General features: G+C 40.9%; 1 protein-coding gene across 2 annotated transcripts in view; it reads right to left on the reverse strand.

Annotated features, from left to right (window-relative positions):
• Nucleotides 1–376: 376 nt before the first annotated feature.
• MCC (MCC regulator of WNT signaling pathway) overlaps nt 377–27,390 on the reverse strand; it is a 184,528-nt gene continuing 157,514 nt past the window's right edge. For both annotated transcript variants that reach the window (XM_063180405.1, XM_063180406.1), the window contains 5 exons: nt 22,298–22,532; nt 16,212–16,418; nt 15,159–15,256; nt 4,993–5,115; nt 377–3,954 (listed from right to left, as the gene is read on the reverse strand). In XM_063180405.1, coding sequence (XP_063036475.1) covers nt 3,774–3,954; nt 4,993–5,115; nt 15,159–15,256; nt 16,212–16,418; nt 22,298–22,532 — 844 coding nt within the window. In that variant the 3' untranslated portion in view covers nt 377–3,773. The remainder of the gene's footprint in view (nt 3,955–4,992; nt 5,116–15,158; nt 15,257–16,211; nt 16,419–22,297; nt 22,533–27,390) is intronic.

Here is a 27,390-nt window from a genome sequence, read left to right on the forward strand (position 1 = left end):
GAAAGAAGTATTTAAACTTCAATCAGTGCTTTTAGATATTTTATGTAACATTGAGTATTTTGTTTTCTTTTTGTTTTGATCTATATAACTTGTTATTAAAAGAATTGGACGCGTGGTAACAGTTTCACGCATGCCCTTCCATTTCCATAAATGGTTCATTGAAGATGTACTAAAATGATGTTCTAAAACCTGTGGCCATATCTGAGTTCTTTACAACTTTTCATGGCTGTGTTAAGTGAACTTTGCTGACAATGTCAAACCATCTCCATCAGTAATTTAGCTTGCAGATGAGATATCTTTGGGCCAAGGTGTCTTTAGGCAGTCCCATTCAACAGCAAGGTGACAAGCCATAGTGAAACAACTCCCAAGGCAAAGAAACAGCATTAGAAATTTATTCAGAATATAAGAACATTTGTAAAATAAGTATTATAAATGCCTCTGTATAAATAAATGCAGTTTTTACAATTCTCTATCAAATGAACACAAAATAGCTATTTTACAGCTGCTTGGAAACGAAAAGGTAGCAACACATTTCAAGCAAACTCAGTAAGGTGAAAAGTTTCTAAAGTTACAATTCATGGTGCAGTATACTGGAGGAGAAGAAAACTAACAAAACCAGTAGAACATGACATGAATGCAAACTTAGTCACATGTGCTTTGCAAAAGCTAACAGTACATTCAAACTGGTGAAGATTTATACATAGAATTAGAAAAAAAATTATTTTTTTCTAAGCACTCAGTGAAATACAAAAGTTTCATGCACTCTGGTGACTTAAGAAAATCAAAAAAGTCCAGTCATTAATTAATGAATGGACTTAGGTTGGCAGGAATCACCTTTTTTTCTTGCTCTGCAAATTTATTATTTCTGCAACAAGCTTTGAGTTAAGTTGCTGTAACTCTGTGCACTACACACTCAGGTATTTCTGTGCTGGTACTTCAGAGTTGCATAAAAGGAGTTTGAGGTTTTTTTGGCATTTTTTCTGAGGGTTGGTGCCATTTGAATGGGGTACACTGGAGCTGAAGCTGATTATCACTAATGAACAGTTTTCACAGTAACATTAAGCCTGTGACCATTCCCAGCTGATCCTTTCCAGTATTCTAACAAATGATGCAGTAGCTGCTTGCTGAGGCAAATAAATCAACTGGTGGTCTGGCAAACTCTGGCTACTGCTGAGGCTAGATGGTACCAGTGCTGCTTTTTAGTCTACAACCCTTATGGGGACAAATAGAACTGGTTTACATTTACTGATGATTTATAATTCTAATGCACTTCTAGAGCACAGCTGGCACAGATGATTTGGGCTAAATGTAGTGAAATAATCAGCAAATTGTCAGGCCTGGAAAAAACACTGAGGCTGCAGCTTCTGTGTAAGAGTATCTGAATTTCTTACGGAAGAAACTCTTCTATGTGAGGGCACTGAAGCACTGGCCCAGGTTGTGCAGAGGAGTTGTGGCTGCCCCATCCCTGGAATGTCCAGGGCCAGGTTGGATGGGCCTTGGAGCAACCAAGAGTGGAAGATGTCCCTGCCCACAGAAAGTGATTATAACAAGATGATTTTTAGGGTCCCTTCCAACCCAAACCATTCTGTAATTCCATTAATCTAAACAGGGGGGAAAATGAGCCTAAGAGGCAGCTCAGTGCAGTATGGTTCCTGTCCTCTCCAGTGAAAAGTATTTCACATGGACATTCTGAGGTGACCTCAAGTCACACGGGTGTTTCAGATGCTGGAAGACAAAAGTATAACTACATTTTTGCCACAGCATATGATGGATACTTTCCTTTGTGGTTCTTCAGAACAAGTGTGCTCAGCTGCTGAAGCTGATGGCAGACCCCCACCCTCCTGGAAGTGAGAAAATTGGGCCTAAAAAGGGGAAACACCATAGAGAGCTGCTAAGCAGAACCACAGAGACAGAAAAAATCAATGTGCCTCCTCCCTCAAGAGACTAATTTGCAATAATTTCTAGTTATATTATAAATTAAGAAGTGCAATTATTCTGAGAAAGACGACTGATCAAAACCAGAACATCACTACCTAAAAATTTTGAAATCAGCATTGTTTTAATTTGCTGTTGCAATCAACCACATGCGATGCTGGCTTTGTGGATGATGTACTAGACTCCAGAGAAATAGGAATAACTACTCTAATGACTGAGGACAACAGCAGCTACAGCAGTAAGAGATGGAAAACCAACTGCTGCACTTCCAGATGTAACCAAGACTTAACAATAATGCCACATTCTGAACACAAATTCCTGCAACTATGTTGTCTGGCCTAACCCAACAGTATGCAGAGTTCTCTCAAATATTTCCTTAGTACTAGTAATGGGAGAAATAGATGAGAAAAGTTATCATAATTCTAAATACACTAGTAAAAAACTTGAGGTGCAACTCAACATGTAAAGCAAAAACGATAAACATCTCCTGAAATCAGATTCACTGAAAATCAGCCTGGAAAATGCAAAGCAGAGGCATAACACAGCAGCAGGCTAACACAGTGAAGGGACTATAGCTTGGCTTTTTAAAACACACATAAAGCTTTTTTACGTACTCTTAAAAAAAAAAAAAAAAAAAAAAAGCAAATTCTGAATATAACAGGTGCTATGGCAGACTCCTGTATTTTGACCCCTACAGAAATCAACCTGATCCCCATGATTTGCTTAATGTTCTTTTACCTAACACGCCAAAATTTGCACTTCAGTCAGTTTGATAATACAGTAATACATGATTTAAACAACAGAATGAGAGAACGTTAGCAGTAACAAAAACTAACCTAAGAAAGCTGTAAGACTTCACCATTCACATTCTGTTTGTGGCTGGATATCCATACATCTACACATCTATAATTTTGTGCCTATGTATTCAATATTAAACAGGTACATTATTTAAGTACCTTTTTTGGTCAAAAGAAAGGATAAAAAGAAGACATTCTACCTCTTGATCACATTAAGCTGTAATAAGCACAATACACATGACAGAAATGGCCCAGCTTCTTAAAGAAAACCTTGGATATAGTGTATATAGCAAGAAAAAACTTCTACAAAGTAGTTGCAAACACCATGCAATATAAATACCAGGAGGTCTTCTGTAATTTCTTACCCACCCTTGGCACAGAGTGTCTGTGTGGCATGGTGAAACCCACAGCCTTTGGCCCTTGTATGCACTGTAAGAATTACACTTTTATCATAGTTCTCAGAGATGCAACTATGCTTGCTTTTTTTTTTCCCAAATCAACAGGAGCTTTCCTACCTGACCTGCACTGTGAGCAGCAGAATTGCAAGCAGGGCGCAAAGAAAAAGCCAGCCAGGCTGTCACCCCCACTCTGCAGCTGCCTGTTTGTGGTGTAACCACAGCAGCGAGTCATGAGGGTACAATGTGGACTTGTGTGCAGACAGCTCAGGGACTGGGAAAACTTCACACCATCTCCAAACTACCCAAATGAAAACCTCGTAACATGAATTATTCTGCTGTGTGACACTGTCACCCATGGGTGACAGGGGAAGAGAAGCTGTATGAATACAGACATAACAACACAGACAATGTACACAATTATAGCATGATAATTCAGGCACTGCCATTTTTACATTATGAAACAGTCCTTAAGGTTAACACTTTTATTATCCCCATGATACCTCTCTGGGATCCCAGAGAAGGAGCTTTTAAGTTTTGTCAGCATTGACAATCAGAGCGCTTTTAACATTTGAAGCTACCTAAAAGTCAACCTCCAAAAGAAAGAAAGTTGTAATGGCACTAAGTATCCTTTAAAGAGATGCACTTAAAGTGAAGTTTCATTGGTGTGTGGTCTGGAGTTCTCTTCTTCCAGTAAAGCTATTCTTTGTTTGAGCATTCTTACTTGGGTTTCATGTCTCTCCACCATGGCCATCATTTGTGACTCCAGTTTCTTCAGCTTATTTTGATGCTTTTTCTTTGCTTTTTCATAAGCTGCTACCAAGTTGCTGTTAAAAACACAAGGCATACAAGGTAATTCAAACAGGCTTGTTTCAGAGTAAGTGCTACAAAAAATCTACCCCAAAGTGCCACCTTCAGGGAACTTCAAAGGCTGGGTACTGATCCCCTTCCCAGCATTTACCAGTGCTTTAAAATGGATTAGATACAAACCTTTCTGATCCAAACCCAGATCAATGCTAATGTCTGTGTCTTTCCTGGAGCAAGCACAGACCTTTTCCAGTAAACTGGTAAAGAAAACTAAATATGGTTCTGAGAGGCAGATGGAGGTTGCTGTTGATGACCTCTCATACCACTGTTTATGAGTCAAGATCATACCACAACATCAGATGTGATTTATAAAAACATTGCATGGCCAGAATCTGCTTAGAAAGTCAAGGACTGATTCTGCGTTTTTCATTTTAAAGAAGTAAGATTTACATTCAGAAGATGGAATCTTGTGCTAATTTGCTAGCTGTTCAGTAGCTTCTGTGCCTCCACCTTGACTGGGCTGGAAAGTTTGAGATGGGTGCTGCTTCTCACCACAAAGGCTTTTAAGTGCAATTTAAGGAAAACCACACTGTGAGTCAGAGGCTGCTTGCAGGAAGGGCAGCCGCAGCCCACCATATTCCTAGGCTATCCCAATACAGTACAAGAAAAGTGCCCTGAGTGAGCAATGGAACTCAGGTGTGATTATCCAAGACATTTTATTAATGAAGCGGTTGGAGCCAAAGAAAAGGGAGGAGTTAAAAACAAAGTAACAAATTAAAAAATATTTTTGTTAGCTTTTTAAACTGTGCATCGCTACTAGTAACTCAGTTGAGATTAACCTATTTTTCCCTGCTTTCTCTTCTTAACTATGTAGTTGTCAGTGGCCTGCATGGGAGGTTTGTACCTCCCCCTTCTCTAACTATAAGTCTGGAGCGTTGACATGTGGATGAATGTAAGGGTCCTGAAACTTCTCATTAAGGTAAGTGGAATATTAGTGCTTTACAAGAACACAGCAAAAATAAACCAATAATACATCCATCTGCTGGTAGATCCTTTACCTGTTTGCCCTTTTAAGGTCATTAACAAATTCTGCAGACTGCTGATGTCTGATTTCACTGCTCTTCGTGAGTCTCTCCAAAGCACTCACTAACTCCTGCACTCTTGCTTTCAGTTTCTTCTCCCTGGATCAGGAGAAAAGGAGGTAGAAAACTATTTTCAAAACAGAAATTGTACTTCAGCTTGGAAGTGTATCAACAATTGTCCTGTGCGGAGTTGACATGCTGCAAATATTTTCCTTACTATTACTAGGATAATAAAAGAGGTAGTTCTTACATTAAACTTTTCCAAAGACTGGTATTTATAACACTCACCATTTTAGAATTCATGATCAGAGAAATAGCAGACAAAAGAGTAAACTAACTTCTCTGGTAGATCATAATGCTGTATGCATTGAATCACACTAATAAATAAGATACATAAATAGCTAATATCCATACTTACTTACCAACTCTGAACCAAAAGCTAATTACACGAAGTGTGACAAAATGGAAATAAGGTATCTTATAACATTTCCACATTACAAGTATCTCTATGAGGGAAAGAAAAAGTGAACAAGATAGAAGTTCTGGGCAGGAGCAAGCATTACAGCTGGGGGACTAAGCTGGGTTGAAAACACATTTCCCAGGTAAGCACGTGGCATGAGGCAGGTGCTTCTTCCTGGGCAGCTCCCTGCTCCAGAGCTGATGGCTGATGCCTGCTCAGCCCACACCTACACACACATGGGACTCTTCCAGGAGTTTTTCTCTGTGACCCAAACTCTGCACAGATAGCCCAGAGGAAAAAAATGTAAGATTTAGAAGGGGGTAAAAAAAAAAGAAGAAAACAAAAAAGTGTTTTGAGAATGACATGGAGCTGGGCTCAACTGGGACACAGATTTTGCAGCATCAAATCTGACATGTGGGAAGTTTGTGTGTTTACAAGGAGTCTGTGCTTTGCTGCCTAGAACCACTCTACAGTGATCCACCTCTCCCTTCTCCTTTGTTGCAGTGCTGCTACATGGGTACACTTGTTTTCACCTCAATAACAAGACAACTGCCAGCTCCCATATAAGCCCAATGGGAATGAATACCCTGAAGTTTGTGCAAGCTTCCCCAGCTCTGCAGAGACCACAGGGATCCTCCTGGAATCCCAGCTCAAGCAGCGTGCAGTTCCCAGGAAGGCCTGGATATGGCAGCCTTTTATCACTGGAGAGAGGGATAGCACCCAGCTCCAGCAGCAACAGAAGGGCTTTCACAAAGTCAGCTGGGGAATATTCCAAGTTAGCAGTCTATCCCAACAGACTCCAGAGCTGGGTTACCAGCCAAATGGAAAAGGACATAAGAGGGCCCTTGTTGATGAAGAATCATCAGTATTCTTTGTATGTCCCTTCATTGAAGGAACACACCCTCTGCTTTCAAGTAACACAATATTTCTCCATTGCAGTTAGAAGTTTACTGCCATCCATCTCAAAGGTAAATTTTAATTTTTATATTCTATCTCAGTAGTCAGAAAGGCTTAGCACAGTCCACAGCCAAAATCTGTTTTCTGCAAAGAAAACAGGAAGAAAAACAGCCAGAGCACAAACAAGAAAAGATCAGATGTGGCAGAGGCCAGACCTAATGCATTTGTGGCATCGTACTACTGATGTGACAGAACAGAGGAAGGCAAATTTGGTGCTTCTCTGCTCCAACGGCTGCTACATCCAGAGGCTCTGGGGAAGGCTCAGTAGCACCAATTCCAGCATGACGACCTAGTGTGAACAGCAAGTCCAGTGGAATAAACATGCACAGGTTTTAGATGGGCAGAGAAATCTCAAAAGCGTGTGAGCTTGATTTAACATCATGTCCAGGAAAAGGTGTTGCTGTGGAAACGCTGCACACAGTCCCATGTGAAAGAGCCCGGTAGAGCCACAGTTCACTAAACTCCTAAATGCTAAACTCCTTCACACACATCTGCTGTAACAAGAGCTGCATGGAAAAGAAACACAGTAGAAAGACTTTGAGGAACTTTTCATGCATGGTAAAGTTTGGTTGCTATGGTGACTGTTACCTGATAAAACAATGATATCACCTTTTGTCTGTTTTTCACTCACACCTTTCAACCAGCCCTGTTCAGCCCGAACTCAGCTACACATCAAGATGTATTTCTGTACGTTTGGTCTAAAACATCCTTGTCTTGATGCTTGTCAAACACACAGAGCCAGCAGAGTGGTAAGCACTCTGTTCAAGCTACTTAAACAACTTTTAGATGCCAGTTCTGAACCTTCTGAACCAGGAAACAGTGGGTAATACTTCAAATCTATAGACGACTCAAATTTACACTGGCACCAGTAAAATACATGTATTTCTTTTGGCTTTTCAGAATGTCTTGAAGTTAGTGAAACAGCATTAGATAATGCCTTCTCAACCTTAATCTCATTGAAAGTAACGGGTGGTTTCATTGCATGTGCTGAAATATTTCAAAAATCTGAAAAAAAACAACACATAGGGATCTACTTTTACACCCTTTTACAATTTAAAAACTGCCTATCTAAAAATCTTTACTTCAAGAGACATTTCATAGAACAAGTCACACCTGAGGAGCCACATACAGCAGCAACAGCAAATGCAGAGCAAATACCTTGGGTTTCTCTGGGAAATGAAGATGCACAGGGTTAATGACTATTATACACCAAAACATGTAAGGTTTTCCCCAGGGTGCTGCATCTTCTGTTTGAGCAGCAGCTGAGAGACCTCAGAGCTGTAGGTCACAGGCTGGTAAGAACCCTGTCCTCACAATGGTTACTCCCCCTGCTTCCCTCAGTTTCTATCAGTGATCACCTCAATTTGGCCAGAAAGAATTGCCCACACTTGTTTCTCCTCAAAACTGACTGAGTAGTTAGGTAGTGAATAGCAGCTATACTGAATCCTAAGGTGCTGTCCTAAGGGGATTTCTAGCACCACAGCACTTCCCTGACTGCAAGCTGTGAAAAATCTACTACAGGGCTGAATATGGCAGAATATTTTCAGTATTGCATATGAACCACGTCTCTACCATGAGAACATGTCGAAGTTTCCAGGGATGGAACTGCACTTGATGTGACAGACATATGGAACATCCTATTGATGTAGGCACAGCCTGCTGCTGCCAGACAGTCTTCCAGACTCCAAGATCCAAACTCCCATGGAAGGAGACACACCAAACTCACACTGCTATTGTGCCCCAGGGGAATTTCTGTGTATCCCAAGAAAGCGCTTATCTGTGTATTTTGATGGGAAGAGGGAAGGGGAAGTGAGTCTTTTTCAGAGAACACAAATTCCATGAGCCCCTGACTCCCACTCTATTGGACTGTTCCTTATCCCAACAACTCCTCCTCCAACTGGCTACTGCAAGCTGGGGCTGCAGAGAACACAGCCAGACACTTCATGAACGCAGAGAAAATGAGCAAGTATTCCCAGAAGAGGGAATGAGCCTGTGATCTGAGGGCATGGCTCACTTACAGCAGAAGGGCTCCCTGCTGCTGAGAAGTCAGCTAGGGAAATCCCTGACTGCTCCCTTTCCAGGGAAAGGCTCAGAATGAGTACATTCAAGGCCTACAGCCTACAACATCAGCTAAAACCACTATTTTCAGTGAAATGCCTAATATGCTGGTAATAAAGGCTTTTGTTTGGTATTTTCACAACCAAAACAGTGCGCAGCTGCACAGTGGTTTTCAAGGGTTTTTTGTTTCGGGATGGCTGAATAGGAAGGGGCTAACTGGTGTTCTCTGGTTTCAATGCTGCCACTTTGGAGAGCAGGGAATTCTGCCAGGGCCATAAAGAAAACCGTTTCTGTCAATTTGGCCTCCCCACACTGACACCATGTTTCGCACACTGTAATGTAAGCAAGGTCATGAGCGCCTTATATTTTTCCTCCTGTCTGGACTTTTCTAGACATGTTCAGGTTTCATGTGCTAGAAGTCTTCCCAGATTTTCCTGCTCTTGCTGATTTCATTGAAAATTCCCCAGTGCTGCAAACAGGAAGCTGCTCTTCTCTGGCATGCAGAAAGTTGATTTTTCTGCCCCTGGCTTGGAGTGCACCCAGCTAGCTCCCCTTCTAGTGAAAGCTACCAGCCCTCTGCCCTGGGGTCAAGAGCACCACAGCTCTTGCCAAATCAGAAGCAAAAGAGGAACAATGAGCTCTCTTCAAATGAAGAGGTGAGAAACTTTCCCACAGCCAGGCAGAGAACTCTTGCCATTCCTAGGACACATCTTCTTACCCATCAAAAGAGATCTGCTGTGGGCAGACCCCTTCAAATCCTGGCTCCTCCTGAGGAGTGGGATGACCAGGTTCAGCCCAGCACCTGCCCCTGAGCTCTGCCGGCACAAGGCCCTGATGTAGCAGGACCAGAAGCAGCCAGCCCAGGGCACAGAGAATTCCTGGCAGAGCTACTATCCATGCTGGAAGAGCAGGCCCAGGGAACGGGGGTGGGGAAGGGGAGGGAGGAAAAGCGCCTCCTGCAGGGTCCATAGCTATCTTAGCTATCCTCAAGGCCTCTACTTTGAAGGGAAGGTACTTCCCATTCCACACTCCACTCCACTCCTACTGCTTCCCTGATATCCTCCTGTTGTAACGAGCCCAGCACCATCCCCCACTCCCCTTTCTGACTTTTCCAGTTGAATAGGGTGACACATGATTGTTTTTCCTAGGCATTTGATTCCTCTCCTCTCAGGAGATAACAGCTGGACATCTAAAAGGAATGCAGAAAAATTTTCTCTTCATCAGCAGTCTAAACTAACATCTTACACCAGGCTGGCATGCAGAACCCCCAAGCTAATTAGAATGCACGCCTGTCTCACTTGGCTTGGTCTGGCTTGGCCTGCTAAGGGAAACAACAGAATATAATAAATGTTTTAAAGAGGCACCACTTCACAAATGCCAAGAGAGCCATCCCCTTCAAATGCCATGTCTTGCTGGCTCACCTGCTGAAGCACCACCCCTGCTTGCCAGCTACCTGTGCACAGGAGGCCTTTCCCTTTGCAGAGGTGACAGAGGGTGCTTCAAAAACCACTTTGCTGGTGTAAAATACTCTACTGCTTTTTTTGCTGATTGCTGAGATGCTCAGAACATATCTCAACACAGCCATGTGTTACACCACCTGCAGTGGGGAGACAGGCCAGGTGCGGTCCTGAAGCAACATACTGGCGGCAAAAAGGGAGAACAGCCCTGGAGGGAGGCAGCAGCACGCCTGCTACACTCACTGCTCAAGCCTCCCACCCAGCTTTGTCAGCCCAGCCTGGAAGCTCTCCAGACCTGGAGCTATTTGGAGCTCCCTGTGATGATTATATTGAAGTGCATAGCAGCTCAGCAGTTCAGATAACCACAGGGTGGTAAGAACTACTTACCATGTCAAAAATGGAGAAAAAGACAAATCATGGCTGTCCGTGAGGCATATGGTAAAAATAGTTACTCAAGGTGCTTCTAAGCAATCTGTCCCTGATATCACCATGAGTCACTTCTCCTCTTGTGAGAAGGTTTCTCTTAGCGGGGCTCTCCAGAGGGATTTCCAGAGACAGGCCATGCCTTCTGAAACCCCCTGGAAGCCAAGGGGAAACCACAGCAGGATACTGCACAGTCACAAAAAAGAGTCATCTCTGAAATCTGAGATGACTGCAAGCCATACCAGTGTCTGGATTTCAAATGCCTCAGGGTTGCTTATCTCCTCATTTAATTGATGTGGTGATTGGAGAACAAAAATAAGCAAACACTGACAGAAAGCAGCCAAAGATGCATCAGTAGGTCCAGAACACAAACCTCTGTCTCTCTCCCCCTACTTTTACCCACTGCATGTTTGTCCAGCACCTTGGTCAAAGAAAAGTCTAAGAGTAATTTTAACTATGAATGGTTATGATATGTTCTAGGCATTTCTGTTTCCATTTCTGAGACAGCCTTACCGTGCTCAGCATAGGCCTTAATTTCAACGATTAAATTTAATGACTGCTGCTATCACGAAACTAAGCTCAGCCCTTGAAAATATGCAAGGTTAACATGCCACCACATGAAGTTCATGGAAATTTAAAATAAAGGAAGGTGGCTTGATTTCTCTCTCACTGACATTGTGTCAGGAAGTAGTCACTGCCATGCCCTGGCCCAGTGCTCTATTGAAATGTTTGCTCTCTGAAAAGAAGTTTGGCATGAAACACAGCTGAGGTCTTCAGACAGGGATAAGGATGTAAGAGTGCAACAAACATTGTACTGTCCCAACAGACACCAGGAAATTATGGCAATAGGATGAGTTTTTCATGTCTTACTAGAAATACCTGCAGCTTCCACTCCAGAGAGGTGGGACCACAGCTCTGTGCAAAATGCACCTTTTGTTAACAGAAGAAGAGCTCTTTGCCAGTCTACTGATAACTACTCATTTCTCTGTCCACAGTGACTTCACAATTAGTAGCATCACTCACTATCTCTTCGTTAAGAAGTCATCAGGCATGGTAAATACAAAGACCCTTTGCAGTGTTGCCAGATGGAAAGTCACTCTTTTGTGAGGGAGATACTGAAATGTGTCTAGACTGACACGATTCATGTAATCCTGCACAGCCATGAAGGATCATAATTTTGTGCCAAATGGTGATGCAGCTGAAGTCTGAACAGTCAGTCTAGTTACAAAGTGTTTTGCCTGCCATGGTCTGTAGTACTGCTAGATCCTTCCTGGCCAAGCATTTTAATGATTTATAAATTATTCTATAATGTATGAATGAAATACAACCCTACACAGACAGAAAAGCTATCAGCAGCTGAAAATACAAGCATAGACTACAGGAGGACCTCACAGGAGGAAGAAGTTTCAGTCTTACCAACTTGGCCACTTTTCACAGAATGAAAGTAGAAGAAAATAGCTTCTTAGAAGAAGAAAATATCCATTCTATCATCATTATCATCAGCCTTCTAAAGCAGAATAGAATTCTTACTGCCTCCCTCCTGCCACCTCCACTGCATTTACCTGCATTAAAGCATAACCTGGTATGTGTCTACTGAGTTACAAACTCATACAAGTCATGTATAGTGCTCCCTGTCCTGCCCCAGCAGAAGAGACCAAGCCAGCAAGAAAGACAACTCATTTAAGGTCTTCCCACAGAGACTGCGTCATTTGTCTGATTTTGGGATATTCAACCAGATCTTGTCTTATAAAACTGGCCTCTGGCACAACCATCAAGGTGTCAGCACCAGGCCATAAGGCTGCTGAGAACACATTTCTACCCTCTCAAGAGTAAGGTATTTCCTGCCAAAAACTTGTTTATGAATGTGTCAAACTCAAGAAAGAAGACGCTTTGTGCCCATTAAAGCACTTCATCATTCCATTAAGAAAAGAGAGAGGGAAAACCAAAACTTGAAGGCTCTGGCAGAAAGTGTTGATGTTTGGCTGGAATAGGATATGTCTGAATTAGTGAGCTTAGCCTGCAACACCAGAAATTGGTAGATGTAGCTTTAACAGCATAGGACTTAAAGATAACTTACATTTCTCCCAGTTAGCACAGTGACCATCTAAAAGACAAGTGAATTCTGTAAAAAGCCAGTAACAGGGGTTTTAATGCTGAGCACTACTACGGGAAATCCTGAGTTGTTCTAGAACAAATGTGTTATTACACAATAGATGAAGAACTGCTTCTGCCTTGAATTTCTGCTGATGGGCACTACCAACAGAAGTTTCACAACACACTACTGGATTTCAGATTTACAAAAATATCCACCTCTGCAGAGAGAAGCCAGCATGGCTCTGTGGATGAGATTGCTCTGCTGCATGGCCATTTGCAGACAATGAGCAAATAAATGCTTCCAAACTACCCCAAAACCCAAACCATAACTACATCCCGCTGTTTTATTTGCGTTTCACTCTGTTTCAATTAACTGAGAAGAACCTGACAATTTAATAGCAACAGAAGGACAGAATGGGAAAGTAGCAGAGGGGGGAGCAACCAGAGCTTTAGTCTCTGTAATGATGGGATAAGGAGGGAACAGGAAGCAGGGCTGCTGATTGATATCCCATGCTCTGATAAATAGACTCAAAACCCAATGGATTTCTGCCCCTATCCTTGCAATTGCTGTCCCCTCAACCAGTGTCTACTGCCTGGAGAAACAATAGGGAGAACCAATTGCTGGACATATGCACCCATTGTAACCAGTCCTGAAACAGTCCTGAATGCTGGCATTTAAATACTGCCTCTGGATCACAGAGCCATGATACGCATCCGTTTCACATTTTCCCCCACCTCCACCCTTCAGCAAACACAGTTACTGGGACTAATATCTTAAATTTTGTATTCTGGTCCTACTTCCTTGGCAAGGTGAGGAGGATGCACCCACAGAGGAGGAAGGACTTTGATAAGTTTTAGAATTCTTTTGAGGATTTGTGATAGTCTAAATATCACTGTGATATTTGAGGACCCATTTGTCCAGAACAGCAGTTAGGGACTTCTGGTATTTTTAGCATAGCTGTGGCTAAACAGGTTGCAGTAAGCTTTCTCCATGTGCTAGACAGACCTTCAACTGACTTGCAGAGACAGGACTTCAGGGTAAGGAGGGCTAAGCATTCAGCCTGATCTCACTGGCACACTGATTAGGGAGAAAAACACCCTGTCCACACAGCTTGCAGGAACTGTGCTTGAGCCCCACTTGCAGCAGCAATCACATTTAGTACAGCTGTATTTCCATTACACAGAGAGCCTTCACAATTTATGTACAGTTTAATCCGATTATTTTTCTTCTCCATTTCTGCCTGACAAACTGTACTTGTGAGGCTCTTGGCTGGAAATCCATGCTAATCAACTTAAGGCCTAGTAGATAAAGCAAAGTTGTTTTCTCTGTGTTGTCAGCAACCCACATTTCATGACTATACTCAAACCTCTGTTAACTAAGGTCATTGGCATCTTCTGAAAATCCAGGAGCAAATAACAAGAGCTGGAAGAGCAGCAGCATGAGTGAAGGCAGAAAATGCTGGTGGAGCAGCTCACAGCAGTGAGCAATGTGGGGGATACAGGGGAGGCCAATGGCTCTCTGCAATGTTTATGTGAATTATTTTGCTGATGGGTTTTATCTACCCACACACAAATGACAGTTTTGATTATTTTACCCACAGAATTTTGTTCCCTGCATCATGCAAACTAAGTACTCAGCAACTGCCAGACTACTAAGCAAATGGTAGGAGATGTATTGATTCTGCAATGGTAATGATCTGACATTTTCACATAATGCCTTTCAGGCTTAAGTGTCCCTGGGCACAGCACACATTGCACTCATAAAAAAAAGCACCTCAGGAATGAAACACCACAGCTGTCTGAAAGGACACCATAAAAGAAGGTGCAAACACTGGTAAAGCAAGACACACTCTTCCCAGCCAAAATTCTGGTTCTTATATCCCAAAATCCCAGCAGCATTTTGGACAGGTTCTAAATATAAGAACCAGATTAGGTACTAGATAGCCATTTCTTGGTAAAGGTGGAACAAGTATTGAAACTATTATCGAAACTATGAATTTCTTTGTCATTAAGTTTACCACATATCTGGTGAAGGAAAAACTGCTGCACAAACAAATATCTAGCTAATGTATAACTGTACTGAAAGCTTAGGCTTAAAACCTGGCTGTTGGTAAAAGCTGTTTGTCAAGACATCAATTTTCTCTCCCATTGGAAAGCTAATGCCTCACACAATATCATTTGTAATTGAACAGTGGCTCCACTTACATGCTCAGGAGGCAAATGGAGCATCTGAGTCATCAGAATGCCTGCAGTAGGAACTGCAGTGGGAGTTACTCCTGTAACTCCTACCCAAATTCTAACCTGCAGCCAACTGTCTTAACCAAAGATCACACTTCATATCCTGTCTTTACTAAGCATTTTCTTAACATACAAAAGAAATGTGCATGTCACTGTTTTATGTCTCATAGTCTTGCCTGAGAGTGGTCATTACTGCCATTTTGAGGGTTTCTTTTATTTCTAAAATTCAACTGAATTCCGGAGAACCTCAAGGAGAATGGAGTTGAGCACCAGGTGAAAGGAGCTAAAGCAGGAGAGAGGGGAAAATCAGAAGGACTTCGATAGATCTCCTTCTCACAGGACAGACCTGTGATCACTCTTCAAACCACTTGAGAGTTAGAGTGAAGGCTCAGAAATAAACCTTTCCCTGGACCTACAGGACAAGTCCTGACCCTGGTCAGGGAAGCTGTGCTTACCTCCTGAGTGCATTTGTCAGCTCAGCAGTCAGTTCACTCTCATTGTATGGTCTCAGCTCAGCAAGGGTTAGTGGTGTTGCGGTGCCATCACTACATTCCTGACAAAGGAGGAAAAGCCACCTGATTAGAAATTACTGACCATCTTAATGGGAAAATTCTGAAAGCCTCTTAGTTCACAGCTGCTTTTAAAAAGGAGGTGAAATAGAGAACACAATGCTACAGCAACAAGGCATGGTATCATCATACCAAGAAATGGACTAAACAGATTAATACTTCACAATGCCTCTAAATGTTTTTTAAAACACCACAGCTCACCGACTTGCAAAATTCTGCTACTGTGTGCAAAACTGCCACTGCCTTCCTTATATTTCTTTTGACACCAGACATGAAACAAAGAGGCAATGGGATCAAGAAATTCAGATGACATATTGCCAGGAATAAGGAAGTAAGACGTTATGTCTTGGTTTTTGTTTTTAAACACATTATTGACATTTTCTGGGACCACAGCACTAAAAATAAGACAAAGTTTTCCAAGGTATTTATTTCTTAATGCAAATTATTACGGCAAATGCAGAAATCTGTTTATTCTGCATTATTTTGCATGAAGGGGAGAAGAGTCTTCATTCTCAAATTATTACAATCTGGTTTAGAGAAAGAGATTTTCAATACAATGGTCTAAATTCTGCACAGAAATAAGTGCTAATGTTTTCATATTTTGTGTTTATGGGAGAATGGTATTTTGCTTAGACTCCCAGTGTTTCCAGTGAGTGGCAACAGGCAACACACATGCTCAACCGCAGCAACTTCTATGTCTGGCAGGACTAGCCTTGTGGTAGTCCTCAAAACACCCTTATTTTAGCCCATGCCTAACAGCAATTCTTCAAAGTCCTCAAGTCACAAAATGGAAGGAACCACCTCACAACTGGGGAAGAGAGGAAAGATCTGCATATAGACAAAATAAGAGCATGATTAACATGCTAAAGACTGCAATACGGATGGGAAAGGTTTAATTAATCATGTTCACAACTTTGGAAATGTAGCTTGACTCCTGACCTTGCCCAGTTTGTCTCTGCTTCCGCTGCTGGTTGAGCTGAGAGATCTCATTCTCTGCTCTTTTTGCTCTTCCACTTCAGACTTCAAGTGCTCAATATGGACAAGGTAGGCCTGCTCCTGAGCCTCTCGAGTGCTCAGCTTCAATTCCAAAGCCTTCTTCTCCTTCTCCAGCAGGTAAAGCTGTGCCTTGAGCTCTGCCATCTCTTCCTGTTGAAGAAACATTGTATTATTGCATGCTGCTTCATGGGACTAGGTACCTAATGAAAGTCCTTAGGTTATAAGAATGGATGAAAATCTTGTTTAACCTGATGAGGTTAAACAAGATTTTCATCCACTCTTATAACCTAAGGACTCTTTTCATTGAGAAAACTATCAACATCCAGATGACTTTTTATAATCACACTGCATATCTGTCAAAGACTTGTGTTTCTTCAGTCTGAGTATGATAACCCCTGACACCCCTTTATCATCTTCAGGAATAAGCTCAGAAGCAAAATTAGAATTGGACTATCAGAGATCTGAGAGAATTGACACAGCTGCTGAAATTTCTCTGGTTCTACTTTGTCCTTCAGAGACCATTGTCTTAAAAGCAGAAGTGTATGACTTTCAAACATCTCCCTAAACGCAAGATTTCAGTTTCTTATTAATATCCAAGAACTAATCTCATTACAGGGGAAGGAGTTTGAGAGACCAGGACCTATCCCTGCCTTGTAATACCATGTGGTAAAATGAGTTATGTCAAAAAGAGCAACTTAGTTTGGCACCATCAGATGTCCATTTATAATTTCCTTCCCCTAGGTGACCAGAATCCCAAGTATACGCAACTTGAGTTTGACAGAAAAATGCACTCATTTATTTTCTTCCCTAAATATAATCCACAGAGGATGGACAGTGGTACTTGATAGAAAGAAGCTCAATTCTGAGAGCTCCTTCTTGCTTCTAACAGGGCTGTCACCTATTGTAACACAATGTCTGCTGCCTGGGGACAGACCTCTGTTTTAACATCTGTCTGACAGTGGCTGGGCAGAAGTTTAAGAGCAGGGCGTGAGTGCAATGACCCTTCTTTAAGACTCTAAAAACTCCTGTGAAAAGCAAATGATGGGTTATTTCTGAACCAGAAGGCTCTCTGTGATGAACACTTCAGAAATGTTTCTTGTACAAAATGCCCAGTTATTTTCTATACCCAGAAAAACCCAATATCCACAAAATCTTCAAAGAGATAGTACTAATACATAATTTACATTATGTGCTTAAAACCACCACTAAACAAGCAAAAGACTGCCAAAACAAACAAACAAACAAACAAACAAACAACCCAAAAAACCAAAACCCAACCCAGAGTCATGTTTTCACTGTTTAGCTTGCCTTGCCCTAGGTCACTTAATGAGTGAATACTACATTCGTGCACACATTTTCTGCATTACATTTCTCTTGTTCACTGTGTAAACACCTCTGAAAGACAGAAGTTTCTTGTTGTGTGGCCAGCCTAGGAACAAGTCACTATCTGTTTAAAACAACAACAACCAAACAAACAAAACCGACACAAAAAACCCCTAATCACAAAAATAACAGAGGTATCTTGCTTTATTGTTCAAAAATAATGCTGTTCATATTTTAGCCATTATTAACAAAGATTATACGAAACCAAATCTTTACACTTATTTAACAAACTTTTTATGTTGAAGGGAATCTAAATGCCTACAAAAATTTGCTGTCTGAATTAAGACTAAGCACTGTACACAGGTGTATCACAGTTACAAGCATCACTGGCTTATTCAGAACCATGCAAAAACAAAATCCCTATCTTAAAAACCCTGAGGGGCTCGGAAAGGTTTGTATGAGCTTTAAAGTCACTGATTTATTAATCTGCTTAATTGTGAAATGAAGGTTAGAAGCACGACCAGTTTCATTCAATGCGGTTTACACAAATTTAGTTGTTAGGCAAACTTACCATTAATTGCCTCTGTCAACAGTAAAAAATGTAAATAATACTGATAAATAATTATGGGGAAATTTTGTTATAGGAGTTGAACTGGATGGTCTGATATACTCAAGTGTATCCATTTAACTTCTTAAGCTTCTACTTCTAAGGCCATTAATCTACTTAGCCTTCTTAGTGAAGGCTGAGTAGTAATTTGAAGAGAGTATTTTGACACTTGTATGAATAAAAGATACTTTCAGCTGTCTGTATGGGATGGTCATGACAAGATCTTTCCTGGCTAGAGGATGAAGCCAGGCAAATTCAGCCCAGAAATAAGGGACATTTACTTCCTAAAAAAAAGGTAAATTAATCCACTACAACAACCAGTGTGTGGAACAGGCTTTTCTTATCATGCAAAGACTTCACTTATTTTATTTTAATAAATATTCATTATTTCTTTATTTTATCCAAGCTCAAAATAAATTTGAGGATCAATGTTTAACTCCTTTGTTAATGAAGACAGTAAGCTTAGATCATCACATATGAATTCAGAGTTTGCATCCTGTCCCAGAAGACATATCACGCACCTCCCATATGTTACTTTTCTCGTGTCAAAACAATGTGACTTATAAGTAAAGAAGCAAAAAAAAAAGCAGGGGAAAAGTTAAAAAGCTTGTGTCAGCCAGTGTCTTACAGAGGCTCACAGAGAAGGAACAAGAGGGAATGGAAAGGTTGAAGATGGTTATAAATTTGAACTACAGTTGAGGATTGTGGTATGGACCCATGCAATGCATGAGGCAGAGTGGCAGCAGCCATTTTGGGAAAATTCAGGTAGTTCAAGTTTACTCAGAGAGTCAATAAGCAGCAATTTTTTCCATGAAAATATTTTCTAAAGACTGCATCTAAATTTAATTGAAAAGACAGTGCCACCTTCGTATATTTACTACTTCCCTTTTCTTCCAGCTACAGATTGCTGTGAAGCAGTTTTGCAGGTTAACACACCTGTATCTTCAGAGTGTGAGCACAAGTGGCATTCACTAAACGAAACCCTGACGGAGGAGGTAGCAAGTGTCCCTGTTCTAGGGGACTGCAGATGACTTAAGACAATCCATGCAAATTCACAAGCTTCAGGTATCAAATCCAGCAGTTATTTTGGGACAAATTAATTTAATATTGAGGGATATTTTGTACTCAGTCACACATGATCCTGGTTTTGGATAAAAACTTGAATGAAAATTAAAATCTTCTGATTCAAAATAATCAGAAACACCACAGAATTTTCAAAATCAAAATTTGTATTCGATTTGCTCATGCAGGACTCTAATGTGGTAAGAAGTTTTTAAAGTCACAAAAAGTCAAGGAGAACCATAGTAAACAAGGTAGGATGTACCAACCTTCAGAATTAAAACAAACATCACAGTAGATAAGCGTCATGCTCTAGTTATCTGTATTTCACTATACAAATCAGTAAGAACATGAATGGCTGTAACAAAGGTGGACAATAGAATACTCAACATTTTCCACCAAAGACCGTAGTCTCAATGCGCATCATGAGCAACATTATCAACACCTGTACACAAAAGAGGAAAAATTATCAGTGTAGAAAGCTGAGACTTCTTATCTAGATTAAGGCCTTTGAAATGCAGAAAGGCTGTAAACCAAGAATTATTTACACCCATCAGAAGTAATCTCCTTGCTAACTGGGGCATGACAACAACTGACCTCAAAGCAAGACTACTCAATGATGACAAACCGCTGACGACAATGTATTTGAAACATGGTTAATTATTGCTTGAAGCAAAGAATTGAATTTTATAGGAGACCACTGGCAGACCACTATGTCTTATGCTCTGGATTAGTAAAAAAAAAAAAAATAATAAACAGGGCAGCAGAGAAACAACCCTCAAAATGCCTTTCTAATTAATAATGAAGAACTACTGTAGTAAAGGTACTTCAAACTGATGAGGTGATCAGCTTTTACTGGAAATCAGAAATGGAAGGTGCCAAAAGATGTGCCAGAGATTCCAACACAGAACCAAGTTTTGGGAAGACAGTAGGAGATTATAAAACCCAGCAATGCTGGGAAATCATCGAGTAGCTTGTTCCAGCTGTATCACCCTTGCTAAGAATGTAGAAGGGAGAAAACAAATTAAAAATGCAAAACAATGAAGTCTTCTGCAGTCCATCTTCTTCAAGTTAAATAAAATACTGTAAGGAAACCTAAATTCTCTGTTTGTTTCAGAAGGAGGCAGATGTATATGATGCTCTGTGTAAGATACATGTTTCAAATAATTGATACAAAAAATATACTCAGAAGGCCAAAATGAGTCCTGACCTTAGGTTCAACACTCTTTTACCCTGACAAAGAGAAGAGGAGGTGTAATGCAGACCCCAGCAACAACCACGGAAGCTGATAGGTAACACATTGACAAATCACAAGTTTTCACAACTGAGTTTTCACAATGTCTCTTTCAGAAACATACAGTTTTCCTGCAGTTCTGAATTTCAGCGAAGTACAAGAAATTACAATGAATAACAGTACTGTCAGTTTGTACTCTGTACTGCAAAGGGCTGAAGGTAAGTTCACACACATATGAAAAATGTGTGTCTATTCTGTATGCATTCCACACAACCCAACCAAGAAGAAAATGTTCTTCCAGGGGCAATTCCTGCAGTGAGAACCCAATATGCCAGGTCCAGCCAAATGGATGCTGTGTGTCAAAAACAAGTCAGATGACTGTTTTGTGAACAAAAGAATTACCAGCACACAGAAGTGTACCAGCAATTATGATATGCAACTGCTGGTGTTCCTGACAGTCAGGGAAGACAAGGCCCATACTTCACAAGGGATACAGCTCCACAGTTTGCCCTTACCTTTAAATTAAAATAAAACTAGGAAAAAAAAGTAAGTTAAAATTGAAAAATAGAGGTAAGAATGGTGTACAAGATACTTCAGGGAAGATCTAGATGCAAAAAAGGAAAAGAAGTGTGATATCTGAAATACACATCTGATTATCTACCAACATCTTACAGTACATGTTGCATGCTTTCGTTGTGGGGAATATTTTGCTGTTGGTCACAATGTATTCAAACAAGTAACATAATTTTACATCTCCCAACCTCTAGCAAGCAGTCTTTTCTGAACTGTGAAAAATGAAGGCATTATTGCAAAACTCTGTCTGTCGTCACGGAAAAGCAGCATCACTGAGAACATAATTATCATCACCAGGCTACCACTTAGCCAGAAGCAGCACATCTGAACAAAAATCTATAACTTTAGAAGCTCATGAAACTATTAGGATTTTCTGTCCCACTCAATACCATCACCTGACATGCCAGCAATTAGCTGGCTAAATTAGCACTTGCTAAAATACAGAAGTTAAACTGAATCAAAACCAGACAAATTCTGAATACAGACATACACTTGTATTGCCCTTGGTATGTTCCTATGTTTTAGTTCACGTCTCAAAATCAATACAGAAGACAGACTTGAAATGATGTAAGCTCTACACCTGGTCAGTAAAGATCAGCTATTCTAGATCACATCTTAAGAGCTGGACATATAAACCAGGGTTTTCTCCAAAACTCTCTGTTAATGCAAGTCATACACAGCCTACCCTTTGCTCAGTCTCTGGACTGAGCTAGATTGCAACACAGTGCCTAAAGAGCTCAGGACTTGTGACCAACTGCGAGAGAGCATTAAGGATGACATCTGACAGATCATCCCTCCTCCCACACCAATATTAAAAGCAGTTGAATTTGTTCTGCTTCAGTTCACAAATATTTATGATGCACATTTGCTAGCTCGTAAGTAATGAACTATCTCTTGGGAAGTGCTGAATCATGGGTTTTCATCATCCTTGAGCAATTCAGCTGCCATATCTCTCAGAAAGAGAGCATCTGGTTTGTCAAGAAGAGCATTCCAAATTTAGAGACACAGATGAAGTCCTCCTAATTCAGAACGCACATAGCTCATCACTGTTAACACACGGCCTTCTGGCAGTGACTACTGGATTTTTGCTGTCCAGATTATGTGTTTCAAAAAAGTTACCCTTTATTACCCAGTGACCACTATCAAAGCCTCCCATGTATGTGACTGAGCATGTTTTGTGACACAGAGGCATTGCCAGCAGAGCAGTTCCCCTCTTGGTTATGAATAAAATACCTTCATTGCCATGAGTTCCTGCATCAAGACTGCATTTTCCAGGTCCAGTCTCTGGTTGTCTCCACGTGGCTTAACATCATAACTAAGGGGATCAATGTGGATGCTTTCCAGCTCCAGCATTGTCAGTTTCACTGCTGCCCTGTCATTTTTCAGCTGCTGGATATAATCCTTCAGCCGCTGCTCATCTTCCTTTGTAAACTCTGTGTCACAACTGCTTGCTGTTGAGCTGGTAGTACTGGAAAGAGAAAGAATGGCATTAGAAAAAAATACATTTGAAACAAAATCTTAATTTTTACATCAAACACACTCCCAATACTTCATCAACGCATCTGAGTCTTAGCTAAAAGCTCACAGAAAGGACAGAGATGTAGCATGGACACTGCAATGTGAGGTGACAAATTCAGAAAAAAATTAATTCCCTAAGCTGCACATGAAAATTGAGTCATGTGACAAGTTCTCTGCAAAGCCAGATATTTACTGATGTCTAAACAAATTACTTTATCTGGAATGGTGTCTTCAGAAAAAAAGTGGTGGATTTTTTTATTCAAAAAGAAAAAAAAAAGCTCTTTAAGACCTCTTAGCAGTAACAGCACAGCAAGCTGCTCAGACACTGAGTCTTCATCATCTTTGAGAAGAAGCATCTGCTAAAAAAATAGAATGAACCCAGACTTCATCTATCTCTGCTGATGACCATACCAGTTATCACCTCAGATATTTTAATGGATACTTTTAGGAATCAACCTAATGAAAAATCCACTGCCAAGAGAACTTTAGCTCATGTGAAGGTGTACTCCTCAGCATTCCTTCAGGGCTAGAGTGATTTAAAACTAATCAATGGAGTAACAGGAATTCTAATAAAAAGTCATCATGAAAGACTTGGTGTATCTTCTGAGCAAATGAGGGCCCATTACTCTGCCCTGTAAGTGTTTACACAGAGATTGCAGAAAGGGGTAATAATGTCATTAGAGCAATGGGGGCTGAGTGCTGCCTACCCACCTCCATGCATGCCAGTGCTGCAGGGGGCCCAGACTGACACAGCTGTAGCATTCCAGGGCTGAATATAGTTGCAATAACACTAAAAGGAAAATAAAATGCCATGTTGTTTCTATAGCCTCCCTCAAAACTCCCTGCTGTCTCCTGAGGTCCTGTAATCAGCTGCTGGGTGAGGGATAAGTCATCCATTAACTGTGCCTGTCTGGAATGCTAGATGATCTCAGTTATCAGCAGGGGAATAAATAACTTTCTGTATCAAATTGCACTGCTGTTCAACATTTTTGTACTAAGGAAAAAAGTCCTACCCACTAGATGGTGTGAGAGCCAGGATGATGTCCTGAAATAGTATACATATGCAAAGGAGAAGCCTATCAAGATAGGCTTGATTTTTCTCTTTCCTTTGGCTCTACTTCAGCTAAAGCTACACTGATTTTAAAGTGCTTCAAATAATTGCCCATCTTTCCACAAATTCCAAGCACTGCCTTGGAGAAGATGGTGAATTGGCAGGTCTAACAAGATTTCTCAAAATCTTTCCCCCTCATGACATACCGTATTACAGCTCTTTACTACAGTTCTATGTTAATTTCACATTATTCCCTCCTTTTCTGAGGGTGCCTGCCATAGTCAACACAACTGGCCTTTACTTTTTGTAAACTGGCCTTTGCTTTTGTTTTCATCCATTTTCTTCTCCAGTTGGGCTTAAGAACACTCAGTACCAGATACACAGAAACCCTTCCAGGCTGAAACAAATTTTTGTTCATACTATTTCTTGATTAGAAAATTATGAAACACTTACTAAATCCTGCTTTACTGAGCCTAAAGGCATCTTGATGAATTAGATACATTAAAAAAATGAGGACAGACAATGTGAAAAGTACTTTATTCTGTACTGAAGTTTGTTGTAAGTAAGTTTCTTCCTCAGCACCCAAAGACTGCAATTGCAGAGCTCTTCTGGATTAAATGTAAAACAGCTGTTGTTGGAGGAAGGATAGCTTTAAAAGTCTTGGGGCACAAAGGCCTCATCTCAGTTTTGGCTTGAAAAGGAAAGAAAAGCCAGCCCTCCTGCTGCAAATGAAACCTGAGCAAAAGAATGCTGAAAGTTTATTGTTATGCTGAGCTGGACCTCATACTCCATGCATATTCACAGATTTTGGCCCTTGAAGACCCACAGCTATGCACATATATGTTAGGGGAATGGAGTCCAAACTGAGGAAGGCAGTCTGGGCTGTTGCCAGTGATACTCAGCCTGCTTTTACTTCAGTCCTGGCTGCCTGCCTGCCTGCCTGCAGCTGAGTTGGCTCCTCTGGTGAATTGCTAGCAAGCTGCTCTTCTTCTTCTAGAGTGTTTTTTTTGGTTTTTTTCAGACGTTGGAGAGAGCTCAGCAAGGAACTTGTGTCTCAGCCAGCACACAAGAGGACAAAAACCTTCAGCCACCCCCTGCATTTAGCAGCACGTCCCCACCCAAAAGACTGGAAGCAGCTGGGGTAGAAGGGACAGGAACAGCACTGCAGAGTTTCTGATCTCCCCAGCAACACTGCCAAGGTATGCTGCCCCAAAAACCTCACCAAACAGCTCTCCACAGCCACAGTGCTTGTCCACTACTGCTCCCTTCAAGGGATCACAGCTGGTGAGCACTTCGTCCTGAATTTCTTATATTGCCCACCCTTCTGAACTGTAATCAGGACAAAGGAAAACATTTACAGTATAATGCATCCATCCAAAAACCACAGGAAACTCTTGCAAAAGATGTGTAGTTTCTTATTTCTCAAGTGTTTAGGTAAGCACAGAGAAAGGATCATAGTTTTGTCACAGCTGGAGGGAATACAACATCAATCAGCCCATTCTCATGGATGCTGTAAGAGAGTAAAAAATATTCTTCACACTTGATTCATTCCTTGAGTCTTTTATGATGATGTCATGCCTGGGTGATGTCAAACTAATTTTCATATACAAGTTTTGGAAAATATATGGGCAGGTACAGTGTAATGTCAGTCTTATTTGCTAGCATGAGTGTATGTGTATAGAATTCAGCAGATGGAAGAAGAAGAGGCTTTCAGCAGTGCTTCTCTATGAGTAGTTTCTGTACACTACAAAAATTTATCCATAAAACCCTACATAAGCGTCGTTTTATCTGTTAAAAATCAAGTCAATAAATGTATACAATTGCAATTAATCAATGGTGTGGATAATACAGTTGGTAGAACTGAGATTAACACTGTCAGAACTAAATACACAAACTTGCTTGAATACTGGTACACAACCTAATACTTTAAAGAATGCAGTTGATCCACAGTGCACATAGCCCAAACACCTTATTTCGAGCTGAACATTGTGGTTTGAGATCTGGGACAGCACAATGCCGGTTTCTCTTCCTGAGAAACCGAAAAATACCCCAATCAGGCAAAGGACAAACAACAGCTAATACCAGAGCCTTTGGTAAACTGCCCTGCTTCCTTCTGAGACTGCTTCCGTCCAGCAACAAAGTGTTATGCAGATAACACTGAGATATCTATTTAGACATTTCCAAATAACTTATTTGCACTCTTCAGCCAAGATATTCTTGTCTGTCACCAACTTATCTGAAACCTGAGATGGTTCTGACGACAGATATATTCCTACCGTTGACTGAGTTCAGATATTTTGCGACACTGCATAATACTGAAAAGAATTGCCTTTGCCTGTAAGGGACCCAATCTGTCCTCCCGTGAACCCAGATGTAAGGCTGGGTTTACTAGCACAGAAGAGAATAAAATACACCATTTTCAGACAGTGTTAAAAGTGGGCTTCTTCCCTTTTCTTGCCTTTCAAAGGTGCAATCAGTCAAAGTTGGCAGTGTATGTTCTATACTTAGCTTCTGTCCATTTAAAATAATTGTGACTTCCAACTACATTGCAAACCAATTTCTATTTTCAAAAACTGAATTGGCAACATTATTGTGGTGCTGCTGCCAGTCAAATGAATTTAGATGCTCTTTCATTGATTTTCATTTCAGTTGTTCCCTTTTACAGTGTTTAACCACTCATCACGAGTGGCTCACCAAGCACTTAATCTCAGTAACGTGTTCAGTGATTTGATTCAGAATCTCATCTGAAATTTCAAAGCCCAAGATGGGTCAACAATTCCACTGTAAATCCATATTCTACAGGATTTCAAACAACAGGGAGAATTAGTCATTTGTCACAAGTCTCAACAAAGGATAGTTTTCATCATCCTACTACCACTTTATTCATTTACTTTCAAAGGGAAAAGGCAGCAATATGTATCTGCAACTAAAAGCCTGCAACACTGGAATATCGAAGGCAAGAAAAATCTGTTTTGTAGATTCAAAGTATGTTTCAATTGAATATTGTAAAAATATTTTCACAGTGGTCCCCAGGTGACCTTAAATTGTGCTAAAGGAGGTTCAGATTAGATACTAGTAAAAAATTTTCACTGACAGAATGGTCAGGCATGGAATAAATTGCCCACAGAGGCAGTGGAGTCACCACCCCTGGAAGTGTTCAAGAGCTATCTGGATGTGGCACTTGGGAATAAGGTTTAGGGGTGGTTATGGTGGTGCTGGGGTGATGGTCGGACTGGATGACCTTGAACGTATCTTCCAAACTTGATTTCTGTGGCTCTGTGATATAAACATAAAAAAGTGTGTGCCTTTTGAACCAAGACAGATTTTCCATGAATGGGGTAGCACTGTGTCTGTAAGCTGAAGAGGAGACTCCTCTCTTTTGAGATAGGGTAGAAAAAATCTGAAAACACCTCTAACCACGTGTCATGTGAATGCAACAGAAGGAGAGAAGACTTATATTTTCTGGAGAAGCTGAAGTTTCAAAAATATTTTCACTGATATGTATGCTTAGGCAAAGATAAACTACTTTGGGCATGGGGGAGGGGACAGGGACAACAATCTGTAAGTAACAATCAGATTGGCCTGCCACAAATTCCTGCCTTGCTGTGTGCCATCCAAGTGAGTGACAACAGCTTTTATCTCATATGTTCCACATATGTAAAAAGAAATTGTAGAAGTTACCTCATTCAGCACAATATGTTGCTCCACACCAGAAAAAAAAATACTACAATGACAATAATGGCTCAAGCTAAAACAC

The sequence above is a fragment of the Melospiza melodia genome, chromosome Z (genome assembly GCF_035770615.1).
Source record: "Melospiza melodia melodia isolate bMelMel2 chromosome Z, bMelMel2.pri, whole genome shotgun sequence".
NCBI classification, from domain to species: domain Eukaryota; kingdom Metazoa; phylum Chordata; class Aves; order Passeriformes; family Passerellidae; genus Melospiza; species Melospiza melodia.